This window comes from Corvus brachyrhynchos, unplaced genomic scaffold (assembly GCF_000691975.1).
Source record: "Corvus brachyrhynchos isolate BGI_N302 unplaced genomic scaffold, ASM69197v1 scaffold142, whole genome shotgun sequence".
NCBI lineage: Eukaryota > Metazoa > Chordata > Aves > Passeriformes > Corvidae > Corvus > Corvus brachyrhynchos.
The window spans coordinates 8,741,962-8,756,476 of record NW_008237226.1 but is presented as its reverse complement, the minus strand read 5'-3'; the positions used below and the strand labels follow the sequence as shown (position 1 = coordinate 8,756,476).

At 38.7% G+C, this 14,515-nt stretch overlaps 1 protein-coding gene and 1 long non-coding RNA gene across 5 annotated transcripts in view; one reads left to right on the top strand and one right to left on the bottom strand.

Annotated features, from left to right (window-relative positions):
* Nucleotides 1-10,153, top strand: part of ETV1 (ETS variant 1) — a 65,743-nt gene extending 55,590 nt beyond the window's left edge. For all 4 annotated transcript variants that reach the window (XM_017729354.1, XM_017729353.1, XM_017729350.1 and 1 more), the window contains 3 exons: nucleotides 1,003-1,172; nucleotides 4,695-4,796; nucleotides 7,331-10,153. In XM_017729354.1, coding sequence (XP_017584843.1) covers nucleotides 1,003-1,172; nucleotides 4,695-4,796; nucleotides 7,331-7,552 — 494 coding nt within the window. In that variant the 3' untranslated portion in view covers nucleotides 7,553-10,153. The remainder of the gene's footprint in view (nucleotides 1-1,002; nucleotides 1,173-4,694; nucleotides 4,797-7,330) is intronic.
* LOC108445453 overlaps nucleotides 1-14,515 on the bottom strand; it is a 370,042-nt gene that overhangs the window by 13,533 nt on the left and 341,994 nt on the right. The window lies entirely within an intron of this gene.

The window sequence follows — 14,515 nt, the reverse complement described above, 5'->3', positions numbered from 1 at the left end:
TCCCTACACAGAGCCATTCTGTAATGGCTGTCAGAGCATCCTAATACTGTGGTTGAATGTAAACTCCTGACTTTCCTTATTAAATAGGTCACACTGTTTATTGGAGGCTTTTGCTGTTCTGATAGTTGAAATGAGGAATTTTACCAGTATATCAGGGGTTGCAGTCCTTGTGTGGAGAAAAAAATACTGTCTGCTTCAGCATCAGACCTTTCATCTGTTGTTGTTTGCATGAGTTGTTCAGTATGAATATGATTTAAAAACAACAAAGACAGTATGGATGTAGCAGGATGGTTTTCTCATTGGCAATTTGTGGAACAGATGTAAGGGTGTTTTTAACATTTTTTAAAAGGTTTCTCTAGACTTAAAATTTTAGAAAAATTAACTTATTGCTTTTCAGAAGGAATACTAATTTAATATGTAGATGTGAGTAAAAGTAATTTTTGCTCATATGCAAGTCCAATATGCCACAGAGGAAGTTGTGTATCTGCAGGATTTACATGCCTATACATAAAGCACATACTGTTTAAGTCCAAGTCAAATACTTTGTCAAATTTTCCTTAGAAGCATTTGCATGCAAGAGAAGTTTCACTCAATAGGGTTTTGGAGCTTTATGAAGCTTACATTACTTTACCAAAACTGGGGCCTGGGCAAAGTATGGTACAGAAACACAGTTCTTCAGATATCAAAGTTGTTTCAAAAATAGTTTATGTTCTTTCGGAGAGAGGGTATTACAAAATGGTTTGCAAGAGATTTGCATTTATCGAAACTACACGGGGAGAGGCTTAGTGAGACTTCCATAAATGATGAATGAATTTAAGTGCTTTTTAGTATATTAATATGTTATTGTAAGTCCCCAGCAAACAGAGGAATGTTGCATTTGAGGGTGGTTGATCCTTCCCTCTGTTTTGTTAACCCTAATGATTGCTTTACAAGTTTATCTGACAAACTGAGAGATGGTGTTTCAGGGCATTGCTCCTGTAACGTTGTTGCTGTTGTGTGCAGGTGATGTCAAACAGGAGCCAGGCATGTACCGTGAGGGACCCACGTATCAACGGCGAGGCTCGCTTCAGCTCTGGCAGTTCTTGGTAGCTCTTCTTGATGACCCCTCAAACTCTCACTTCATAGCATGGACTGGCCGAGGCATGGAGTTCAAGCTGATTGAGCCAGAGGAGGTGAGTTAGACAGACAGCGTGCGCTCACATCCACTGCCCCGTCCTGCAAATTTAACTGTCCTCCTTTGGACTTGGGCCTTATTGTCCATCAGTATTTTGCTTCAGTAGTGCCTTAGAAGGGTGACAGAAAGGACTGGCAAGGGAAGTGCTTCAGCTGGGACAGAGGTGTGGTTAAGCATGGATTTGATTCCTAGTCCCATAAAATAATAAAAATGTTGCAAGTACTAGAGTTATTAAATACTTTGCTTTATTTGTGGGGTTTACGTTTTTCAGAATCACTTTATGGACAGAACTGTATTCCAAAAGCCGTTGAAAAATTGTCCCTTACTAGTCTTTCAACACCAAATATTAGGTTCATTAGATTGAATCATTAGGTTGTTTAGTACAGCCTTAGATCCTAGGCTTACAAACACTCATGCACATGCATGGCTCTTCTGAACCATGAAGGACTCATGGGATAGATAAAATTGCTTATATTCATGAACATTTGCTGAAGCATGGCTTAGTTCACTTGTGCGATAAACAGGAATAAATTGAATGTTTTATTACGTAAACTGTTTTGGACTAGGTAACGTTACGTAACATAGTCTGTATTCTAAACTGTCATGGAAACTGTTGGAAGATCAGGTATATATGAATTTTGTTGTGGAGGATCTAATTAGGGTTGTCAAAAGACAGTATAATTCTGCTTTACTTTTTTGCCCCTTGAATAGGGTTTGCTGATAGAGGAGACCACAGCAAATTTTCTGACAGGATCCCCTCTGAATTAGAGCTGAGTGGGAAGGCTCGGGGGTGTATGGCTGCTTCTGCATTCCACCAGCTATTTCTGCTGTTTGCCATCCATCTGCTGGTATTAGCAGCCTGAAAGCTTTCTTGCATTTTATTTACATTGTCTGCTTACAGCTCTGTGGAGATGGTGGAGTAGCTGGGGATGGTGTCAAGACTGATGTCCCTTTTCTTCCTGATGTGGTCTGGCTGAGGAGAAGGTTGCTGCAAGGGGCCCGGTGCTGGCTCTCATTTGTCTGAGCATCCCCTGCTCTAGTGATAGTCAGTCTGCCATGGCAGATCCTGGCATTGTGTATCTGAGGATTTGAACTCAGAACAGTCTCAGTCAGTACGATACCGAAACTTTGCAAGTCTGCAGCCCTAGCAGGCTACATGGATTCCTTAGTTGTGTAACCTGTCCCAGAACAGAGCGAAATCTTTGGAAAGTCCTTTGTTTGGTTTTGGTGAATGATGTACCTAGTTTTCCCCCTACCCCAGTCTCCTATTTTTCACTCTTTTAGTTTTGTCTTGTCTTTAAGGTATGTCCAATTTTTTTCAAGATTGAAGAGTTTTATTGAGAAATGGTTTCCAGCAGATGGTGCAAAAACTTTATAGATTTTATTAGCTAAGGAAAGAAAACTAAGAAACCCCTAAGGCTTCCTTATTGTGTAATTCCCTGAAGAACTGGATATTCTAATTTAAGTTAAAGAGATCGTCTGCATGTCTGACTATGTAGAAGTTGCTTTGTGTTTTTGAGCAGCATTGCATCCAAGATTGGGAGGAGGCTTGAAGCTTGTCTCACTCTGTGTGTTCTTAGGAGTACAAAGGAGCCTAAGTTGTTTTCATATGAATGTCATGAATCTGACAGAAACAGTAGATTAAAATAAGAATAGCCTATGGGAAGTTGCACAATTCTGTTGGTTGCCAAGTGTAAATTGAAGGGAAATCAAAGTGCTTGTTGGTTCTGCTGTGGCAGGTTAGGATGTCAGTGACATGACCTTTCCGTCCCATTCCTTACTGGCGGTTTATGCCCTTGTAGAAAGAGTAACAACAAAAATGAATATGTATCAGCTCCTGGAGTGCCATAGCTCATTCAGAAAGTAAGTAACTGTGAACTTTGGAGCCTGAGAATTGGGCATAGGTCCATTTATGCAGGCTTGTCACAGCGACAGCAACCTGCAGCAGGAAGGTAGGGCGGAAGGGAAGAAGCCTGAATCCCTTCCACAGGGCAGGACTAGGTAAATGCTGTGCAGTTCAGGGATGGGAACTGGACCTGATTGCTTGATCAGGAGTGTCAAAATGCTACACAATGTAACATATTCTTCACCATTACTTGTTGTTTATCTTTGCTGTGTATTTATTTATTTTGCAAGCCTTATGTTGGGGACTTTTAGGACTCCGATTAATGCAGGAAAAAAAAGCCTTGGAAGGAATAAAAAAAGAGTGATGTGGTCATGTGTTACAAAATTGACTAGGTGAATCAAAGTTAGACATCTAGGCCAAATCTGCAGCTGGAATAAATTTACATGATTGGAGGTGTGTTCCAGTACAGATAAAATGTAGCTGAAGTTAGCAGAGCTGCAATAATTTACTTAAGGCTGAAAAGCTGCACCACTGAAAGGAAATAATGCTTTCAAAAGAAATTTTAGAAATTATTGTCCAGGTGGAGACCAAAATCATGGATTTTGCTCAGTGCTGCATGTTGTCATGGCTTGCATCAAAAAGCTCCAGACAGCTATGGGAAGTTTCACAGAGCAGTCTGCAGAGAAGCTGCTTGGCTACTCTCCTTTTTCCAGAGCTGTATGCATATACACCTCTCAATCATTTTTATAAAATGTGCTTTAAAGAGTTCATCAGCTTTGCCTTTTTTCTCTCTGGTGATATTATAGTCATTTTTACAGACAGTAATTGAAATGTCACCAATAGCCGATTAAAATTTCAGACAAGGAATAAGGAGTTAAGCTCTTTAAACAAAGGGTCACTTTGACCAAAACTATCTTTAGCAATAAAACAGGAAGCAAAAAGTCAAGTTGAAAACATAAGTCAGAGAAGAAGGCATATTGCTCTCTATGGAATAGTTTCATGAGTTACTTGCAACTTTTCATTGTTATTTTTAAGGGTAATTATATGACTGCAACTATGAAATTTCTGTTCCATTCTTCATACCACCATATAGTTCTTCCAAGTGACTGTTCTGCCTCCTCAGATAATTCATTTTTTTTGCTGAAGTAATGTTTAAGACTGGGAGTTGTCTTTTGACTTGTATCTCCTAATAATCTCAACATTGCTGTCATTCCTAGTGCAGTCTGTATTAGTTCATGAACTAAGTGTGTATACATGTGTATTTAAAATAACTTAGTTTTCTGACAGCAAGGAAAAGACAGGCATGGTACAATTATCCATAGTATCAAACTAAAGAAAGGTTTTTGTGAAAGTTTTCTGGTGTAACTTGCTAAATATTTTTTGTCTCTCATCTCCTTGTAGGGCTTTATTTTTTCATTGGTTTTCTTTATTAAAAAGCAAAGAAAAAGTCTAACTCTCCACCACACTGGCAAATAAGTATATTTCAAGTTTAATGATGATGTACATCCAATTAAAATTCATAGTAGTACGTGGGAAGTTCAGGTCATGGCAACCTTTTCCTATTTGTTGCCCCTGCAGGGTTTTCTCTCCTGCATCCCCAAATGAAGTATCTGATGATAAGATCTGCTTTTTAAATGCATTTAACAAATCATTGCTAATCCATTTTTGTGGCAGGTGGCACGTCGCTGGGGGATTCAGAAAAACAGGCCAGCTATGAACTATGATAAACTTAGCCGATCGCTTCGCTATTATTATGAAAAGGGAATCATGCAAAAGGTGAGTAGCTAATTTTGTACTACATTTCACCAGAGTCTTGCATGTTAATCTGTAGGTCACTTTACAAGGAGTACTTGTAATTGCATGGCTTAGGTAGTTTTTTCATCTGTTTAGGCAAACACTAAGCTTTTTGACCTACTAGGTTCAGCATATGCATTAAGATATTTTTTTTCTATGTAAAAAATGTCTGTGGTTTTAGGTCACACAATGCATTTCATGATTATAGGGAAAGAAGTAACATTCAAAAATATCCACAACAGCTTCCTGGCAGCTGGGAAAGACAAACAGTAGAGTACAGTATGATTAATGTTTTGCAGATCTAAGTCAGCTGCCCAGTGCTTGAGTACTTTAATGAGTGCAAGATAGGGGATAATAGTTATACCTATTAACATACCAAATACTTTAATATTTTTACTAATAGTGTTGTAATAATACTGGTTTTGAGTGGAATTTAATATTTATAATAGACTGAATTAGGAGAAATACTTAACAATCATTTATATGTTACAGGCTAGTCTTGCTGACAATATTTAATCCATCCTCCTACTGTGGCTTGCTGATTTATATGTATATTTTTAAATCTTGCTGTGTAGTACTATGTAGATTGACTGAGAAATCAATAGGAGAGACCTGTCTGCTGTATCTACAAATCTGCCAGGTGTGATCAAAGATCATAATAAACACCTTGGACTGTAAAGCTTATTCCATATATTTTCACATTGGTCTTGTGACCAGTGATGATGAACATGTTTAAACCTGCTATATGCCAATTCCATGAATGGAAGCAGTGCTCTCAGCTCAAGTTACTGGGCAACTTTGACAGTAGGTTTTGTGAATTCTTACAAGTTCTCTTGCTTAGGTTATGAGACTGTTGTAGTGCACTGCTTTTTCACTATCCAGGAGTCAACTTGGGCAACAATCTGGGCTAGTATTGGCTTACAGTTCTTCGGTAGCTCAGCGCCTCATTAAGTTTTGTGTGTCACATCCCTGCACGCTGAGTCTTTGTAAAGTGGGTTGGAAACTGGGTCTGATCAGGGAGCAGCAGAAGCGCTTGGTTTCACTGGCTGGTGCTTCAGGTAGAGGAGTTCCTTGTTGCAGGTTACAGCTCAGCAGCACAGGCAGCTGCGCTGCCAGCACACTTCAAAGGCAACAGAGAGGCAAAAAAAAAGTAGCAGAGGGAAGCAAGTTGAAAAGATGGGGATAGAAATACCAGAAGGCTGATAATGCTGCCCCAACGCACACACCCATTTAACATGGAAAGTTTACAAGTACTTCTGACAGCTAGCTTGCTACATCCTAAACTACTACTTTATTATCTACAAGAATGTGTTTAACACACATTTTGAAAGCTAGCTTGTATACTTATTTTTCTGACATACCAGTGTTTCGGTTTTGTCCTGGGATCTCTCTATCTGGCCAGTTCATGTATGTTAAAATCTAATGGGGGTTGTAGATGCAAAGCAGGTTTCTTTATGGCAAAGTTTGTATGCATATTTTCCCTCTTTTTTTTTTAAATCAAGCAATGATAGCAGGTTAAGCAAAAGCCTGATTTCTGCATGCAACCTATAGTCTTATCAAACTTGCTGACATTATTTGATTTTAAAAATCTGCTGCAGATACAGTCTCTACCAAATTCTATTTGTGGAATACACAAGCTGAAATTTTAATGAGGTGCTACAAACTATTTTGCACCCATAAGAACAGAGTTGTTAAGTTCACAACACTTTTTCCATCTTCACTAACTCACTTCAATGCCATAGTAGCTGGAGTTGCAAGAAGCAGATAATATAATCTTTATTTTAAATAATTTTAATAAATTGTGAGCATGCAATATAATGCATATTTTTAAGTGCAATTTTTTAAATAAGGTCCTTGAGAAGACACTACATTGACTTCTGTTTGTTTGTAATAAGACAGCAATTCTATGTTGTTTTTATCATTCTCTAGCTTTTAGGGAATTGAAGCATAGACATTTAATGCTATTTCTGATTAAGGGAAAACTTTAGGATCTTTGGACAAATTGCCCCTCCATAAGCAAATCCCAGCTTTGCGTGAGCAATTGCTAAGTACATATTAGCCTACGTATTTGCTTACGCTGTCCCTGTACAATCAGCATGCACTGTAACTAAAGTGCTTTTATACGTAAGTATGAATCAATCTGTGTAAAGTGAAATCCTGATCTCTATCGTGCAATGTGATTCTTTTTTCCACTTTGCACACAGAGTGTGTAATTTTATTTTGCCACTGTAGTGACAATTTGTTTACATTTTCCAATAAGAACTTCCATTTGTGGTTAAGTATAGGAAACGATCGCAAAAAAATGTTTAGAGGTAGAATACTTAGTCCATCTTCCAACAGGATGTCATGTGTGGCAAAATCAAGAGTACTCTGCACAGTCTGCTTTGGCAGGTCCCACTTGTCTTTGCTAGGTCATTGCCTTACCAGTTCTGCTGTCACATTATTAATTGTGTAACTTGGAGTTGCAAAAGACAAGGTCTTATGCTGCACCTTTTTTCCCCTTCCGTTGTCCTAAGGTGGCTGGAGAAAGATACGTCTACAAGTTTGTTTGTGACCCTGAAGCGCTTTTCTCCATGGCTTTTCCGGACAACCAGCGCCCCTTGCTGAAGACTGACATGGAGCGCCACATCAATGAGGAGGACACTGTGCCCCTGTCCCACTTTGATGAGAGCATGGTCTACATGCAGGACGGAGGCTGCTGCAACACCCACCCCTACAACGAAGGCTATGTCTATTAACAACAGTGACAGTGAAGGGGATGTTTCCCCCTCCCTCAAGCTTCTCCTCTTTCCCAAGACCCAGAGGAAAGCTGAATCGACTTCAGTTTGTTTTTTAAATAGTACACTAAAAGGGGCTTTTCCTGTTGCATTACTCCTATGGTCTGCCATGGACAGCGCACTTTATTTGAAAGGGGAGGGTTGGAACCTAAACGTTATTCTGTGTAACAGGAGGAAAAGGGTGGGTTTGCTTTTTACTTAAGTTTGGGAAGGGAACATACAGGTTTTAAGTACAAAAAAAAGCTATATCATGTCTGTTTTGTTTCATATCAGCATAAGATATTGTACATTTTCTCTGGGTATCCGTAGTACAGTTAATTCTCATTGTGCAAAATAACCACTTGATGATGATATCAGCACACCATGCCTAGGGCATTTGTTTCTTGCCATTCTTAATTGTCTTTCTGCAGTTATAAAAGAGAAACAAAGCATATACCACAGCATTTAATTTAGAAGCTTCCAGTGGCAGACCTTGTACCTTGCCTCTGAGAACAGAGAGATAGTTTTCCTAATTATTTTTGTTTGTTTGTTTGTTTGTTTTTGGGTATGACCTTAAAAAAAAAAAATCCTATTTAATGACAGACTGGCCATAAGCAGAGTGACCAAGCAGCAAAATCCCTGACTTCAGACTGAAAGCTGCATGCTGTATCTGGTGCCACATTGCTATACATATATGGCCCATGCTACGGCGTTGATTTTTCAAGATCCATTTGAGGGTAGTAATTACATGGGGTAGGCTTTCTGATGATCATGTCAGCATTAAATACAGGATCATGATCAGGAGGGAGAAAACATTTTGTATCCTTCCATTTCCTTTGGTACATAAATAAGTTATTTAATCAATAGGAATTAACTGTACTAAGTCACATATCTAATTATGCTGTTTAGAGACAGCAAGCACTCCTTGAGAAAAATATCCAATACACTAAATAGGTACTTTAGTAATTTTTAGACACGGTACCCATTAATATGCATTTAAACCTTTTACTGCTGTGTTATGTTGATAACATATATAAATACTAGATAATGCTAATGCTTCTGCTGCTGTCTTTTTCTGTAATATTCTCTTTGATGCTGAATTTACTATGACCATTTATAAGCAATGCTGTAACTACAGGTAGCATTTCAGGACAAAATAGATGACTTGAACCATTTATTGCTTAGAAAATAGCTTACGCCATAGCTGTGCTATAAGCAGCTTTTATGCGCATCCACAAATGACTAGTAAGCTTCAGCTTGCTAAGGAAAGCTCTGCAGAACCTTTCGTAATTTTCGGTGGAACAGAGATGAACTGTCAAAGAATACCATGAAGTTGCTGTATGACGTTGTAGTGCTGGCACTGGTGTTACCAATCAACTTGTTTTGGACACTAAATGTAAATGTGATCAGATATGCTTGGAAGACAATTTAAATTTTGAGGGTTTTTTTTGTTGTTTTGTTATTTTTTCAAATTGTTTTATTTTTTGAGAGGGGTTACCTTGAACACAAACCACACATGCCATTCTGTATGTAAAAAAAAAAAAACCAGAAAGCCCTGACAAAACCCCAAAGGTTTAAAATATTTATGAGCACCTTTTTTGAAATACAATAATTCATGGTTTGAAGGTGTGGAAAGGGAGGTAAGATCTGGATTTCATTTTTTTGCCCAGTGAAATTTAAATAGTTGTTATATGAAGTACCTCATTTTCCTAGATTGCCAAGAAGTGGGAGAAAAATAAATACATAACCATAAAACAACAAGAACAATTTTCATCATAATGGATGGATTTCAAAGACAGTCCTAGGTGGTAGGTTAATCTTCCATGCTTTGTCAGTTAAGACACTCCTTAAGTTATGAATATTTTAATACACATTTAATCAAAAGTAAAGAAGTAGTGGTCACTAGAAACCACAGGTGCATAAAAAGCATTTGGGCAGGTATTTAATTTACCCAGATCCATGAGACAACATATTTTATGATATATGCCTTAATATGCCACCTAATTCTGTCATCCGTAGGTCTCAATGGCACTTAAATACTTGGTGATCAACCAAGAAAAAGAAGTCTAAAGTTGCAGAACTAGAAAAAAAGGAAAGGGAAAATGTTGAGTAATATTGTTTAAAAAAATTGTGGTTTCCATTGAAATAAGGTTCAAATGAAACATGCTTTGATGAAAAGTCCTTGGATTGGTTTTGGTTCTTTAATGTCAGCTCAGAGCGCCTCTTGCCTGTGGCAGGATGTGGGTGTTTGGGAAAGGGGTTGGACAAAAAAAGGAAAAAAAAAAGATTGAAAAATTGCATTGAATGTGTAATATTTAAGAAGAAAAATATATATATATCTGTATACGGTAGTGACTCACTGAACAAAACAAGCAGTCAGACCAACATTACATGATCTCTCAGCAGAAGACAAAAAAGTCTTTCACTGAACTGATTAACCCTTTTTAAAATGTACCTAAGAGGTTTATTTAAAGTCTATTTTTATTCCACTTTTTTGTTTGTTTGGGGTTGGGAGGTTTTTTTTGTTTTGTTTTGTTTGGGGTTTTCAGGTAGAATAATAAATCTGGCAGCTGATTTCTGCAAGATTGTTGTGTATTGGATTCCTAACCATTTGGATTGAAGAGGCCCCTGAAGAAAGGTTATTCTTTTGAAAGAGGAGAGGATTGTCTGTTCCCAGTGCCTAGAATGGATTGCTTCAAAGTGTAACAAAACAGAAAAAAAAAAAAAGGAAAAAAAAAAAGAAGGGAAAAAAAAATAGGTGAGGAGTATGTACAATTCATGTGTGTGTGTGTATATGAGTTATAGCCAGGAGTTAAGTTACCAAAGCATTGTATTTGACTTACAAAATGAAGGAGGATGGTCTATGTGGTTTTTGGGATTGATTCCTACTAAGAACATTTACACATTTTCAGAGGGCATTTTAATACCCTACTGGATTTGAATGTGGGATGTTTGGGGCTGTGGTGAGGGGCTGGGTTTTTGTTTGGTTGGTTTGGGGGTATTTTGGTTTTGTTTCCAAGCTGTGCCACAAGTGGAGAGCATACACATCTTTCACCTGTTTTTAGTAGGAGCTGTAGGAGAATGAGCTTCTCTGTGTTTTGCTTGTCTGTCTCTGTGCTGGGCAGTGGGGCAGCCAGGGCAGAGCTGCTGTGAAGCAAAGTCGGGAGGCATCGCTGGAAGACCCAGCACTGTGGAACAGCTGAAGGGGCTCAGGTTTCCTGTGCCATCACAGTTCACTCACACTAAGAGCTGAATGCAGGTGAAATTAGTGAAGGGCTTGGCTGATCCCTCAGAATCCATTTGAGAGAGTTAACATTACAAGTTTAGGACAATGGTCAGATTTTGCTTTAGGGATATGACTTCCAAGAGCCTGGCCTTTTCCTTCCAAGATTACACCAGTCTAACTTTCTCACACACCAGCAATAGGACAAACCTTAACATTACATTCACTGAAAGAGTAAATTTCTTCTGCTTCTCAGACCAAATTTGCTTGCTTTACTTACAGTGGTCTGCTGAGGTTACCAGGGGAAACTGGGATATATAAATGATTGTTTTTCTCCAGAAATTCCCTGCAAAGAGCCCTTTGCTCAGAATCTTTTCATCTTTGGGATTCTCTGCTACCTGGGACTGTTCCCCAGGGATTAATGCTTAGAGTTTTATTGCCCTTGACATCTGACTGGTTTGGGCTGCAAGTCTATCTTCACAGGACAATATAATCTATTAAATATTTTTGCCTTCTTTGTGGTTTTTTTGTTTGTTTGGTTTTTAATAGCAGGAAATAGATCAATATGTACAAAAGGTATTATGAGGAAATCTTTGAGATGTTAATGGCTGTACTTTCTCCTCTGAAGAGCATTAGCTTCAGTTCATGTATTACAGGTAATAGCACCCATAAACAGCCCTATTCAGTGCTCACATTAATAGTACTGAGGACTTTTCTAAATAGTCTCCTTCAAAGATATTTTGGGAGTCTTAATTAATATGGTATCTTATACTCTAAGAATCGTCACTTTGGAATTTTCCACTAACATAAGAGCCTAGGATCTAGCAATAGGAGGCTAGGAAATTATTTTCTCAGTTATTTTTGTTTATCTGAGGGTTTTTCTGTTGTGTGTTTGGGTTTTTTGGTTTTGGGGTTTTTTTTATTTTGTTTTGGTTTTTGGGGTTTTTTTTGTTTGTTTGGTTGGTTGGTTGATTTTTGGGTTTTTTTTGTTGGTTTTTGATGGTTTTGTTGGTTTTGTTTGGTTTTAAATCAGAGGCTACTCTGCTTGGACAGGACGTAGCAGCTGAGAGCAGGTGCCTGTGCCTCAGAAATTCCAGTTCAAAGTCCACTGCATTTTGCTAAGATACCAGGCTGAGAACTAGAGCATCTGCAATACAGTACTGAGCCCTGCCCTCCCTATGCTCTTACAGAAGAGGGAACTATAGTGCATTGTCTTTTGTTACTTCTGCTATGAGAGCAGTAATCTCTGGCAGAGCAGCAGAATGGAAAGCTAGGGGCAGTCACATTTTAAAACTGCAGGATTACCCAGATCTGTCTGTCTATCCCTGAGACTCACAAGTGCATCAGCAAAGTGCTGTCCCTTACCTCCCAGCTTTTGTGATTGTGTCGGTAGGTAAAGTTAACTTCATCTTTTACTTCAGGAGGTTGAAATATTGGTTTCCTCCTTGAACACCAATTTAATTTCTGTGGAAAGGAAATATCTGTGCCATCTTCTCATGTAATAGTCTGAAAATGTCTATGAAGTGTCTTGTTGACATTTCCCCAAAGAACTTTTTTTGTGTGAAAATGCTGCAACACGCATCACCAAAAGAAAGGGTAAATAAACTCCAAGAAGATATCCATACATCAGGTTCTCCAAAACTATAGCAGTATTTACTCTAGCAATGTATCATGTCTTTAATACTGCTGTATTGTCCTCATTACATAGTTTCATTGGACTGACCTCAAAAATACTCGGTGTACCTTGAAATTTTGTTCATTTTAAATGAGCCTTTAAATGAGTTATAGGAAGGTACCCCTGAGGCAGTGTTACAATCAAGCATTTGGATCTGGTAAGGCGTAATTCTGTGTCTTTGTCTTTGCTCTTACAGAGCTCTGTGGGCACATATGCCCATATAAATGCTTTTTAGTTGTGTGGTAGAGAGGTAATTACAGCCACTGGCTGGATTTGGGGGTTGAGGTGGTTTCATAGTTTTTGAGTATCTATGATTGGCTTTGTTTCAGAAGGAAAGTCTATATGTATCACTTTCCACAGTTACTTTCCAAGTAACCAGGTAGAGAATTGGTGTCCAAAATAGCATTTTTGCTATGCAATTTACGGTAGAGGCTATGGTATTTCCTTGCTGCTGCCCTAGAAAGGAAAGAGTTGAGGAGATTTCACCATTTTCTTTTCCCTTCCCTTTGGTGATAAGACCCAGCTGATCTATCTGAAGATAGCTTAAGCCAATTCTTCACTCACCCGTGATATTTTAGTGAACAGTCTGCTCATCAGTACAGTGGCACTTTGTAGAAGCTTGGGTACAGAGTGTTGAGTATTTTAGATGTACTGCAAAGGGCTTTCTATGGTGGCTTTCAGTGAAAACCTTGCATGGGCAGTGGCATATGGCTACGCCACCTAAATAGAGGCAGAAGGAGATTTTTTGCAGAGGCACCAGCTCCTGAGAGTTTGAGACATTTGCTGAAATCTGCAGTTTAGGCTGCTTCCTGGCCAGCCAGAGTGAGTCTGCCCTGGAAGATCTGGCGGGGAGCTCTGTGTGCATGTAGAAGACCAGAGAGAGCACAATCCCAGTATGCTTGAGTGAGGAAGCACAGAGATGGGAAAAAGTCTGTCAGGGGCAATCTGGTTCTACCAAGTAGCTATTCCAGAGCTGATTAGTACAGGAAGAAGGAGGTTATATGACCGATACGGTAAATCAGAGAGATAATTATTTGAAAGACATGCTGCAGGAGAATCATAAGAAATGATGGAAAGTAATAAACTCTGTAAACAGCAGTGATTTTTTTAAGACCCTGGTGCTCGTGGGAGTGCTTCAGGAAAAGGAAGAGAGAAAGTAAAACACAGAAAGGGATGATAATATTAGATGAGAACAACAGGAGTCAAACCATGAACTGCTTTAGGGAACTTGGAAGATTGCAGTGTTTTAGATAAATGGAAGGGACAAAGATAAGTGCAGAGTCAGTACACTGAGATAAGAGCAAGAGAGAAAAGGTAATTGGAGGCAGTGCATTTTGTGGTCAGTGGGCCAAATGTGTTAGTCTCAGAGCTGCACTGGGGATGTTTGGCCCTGGTTGTATATCCCCAAAGACAGGAATATCAGTTCTGACTTTGGAGTGGTGGTTGATTATTTAGTAAAATCATCCGCACAGTGTTTGGTAGGTGTTGAAACAGCAAACCAGATATTGGAATATGCAGAGAGTGTTTGAGGCTGTAAATGTAGTGTCTTTATCATCCCACTGTACTTAAAAAATTCAAGCAAAAACCACAAACACAAAAGAAAAAAGAATACCTTTCAGGATAGTGGGGCAGGTTGTGGGTTGGTATAACTCAGCTTGGTTTCCTTGAAATCAGCTATGTAGCTTTATGTTAGCAGAGACTATAGCCTGTATTTGGTAATGTGTATGCCTGCCTAGCATAGTATATACACAGGAGTTTTTTACTTATTGCATTATTCAGAAAGATATACAAACGATCAAGACCTGGGGCATAGCATGAGACCAATAATAAAACATGAAATTAAACAAAAGTACATGTCTTCTGAATTCTACTGATGTAGACAAGTCATTCCCTTTTTCTATAAAGCTCTCTGATGGAGCTCTATACATACCTCTAATCCTTGCAGTTAATTTTTTTGGCCAATGCTGGCAGACTCTGTGTGCTGGAGTCTCTGCTCCAGGTGGCTCAGCACTAGTTTCTACGAATGTATCTGGGATCTCTAGGGTCA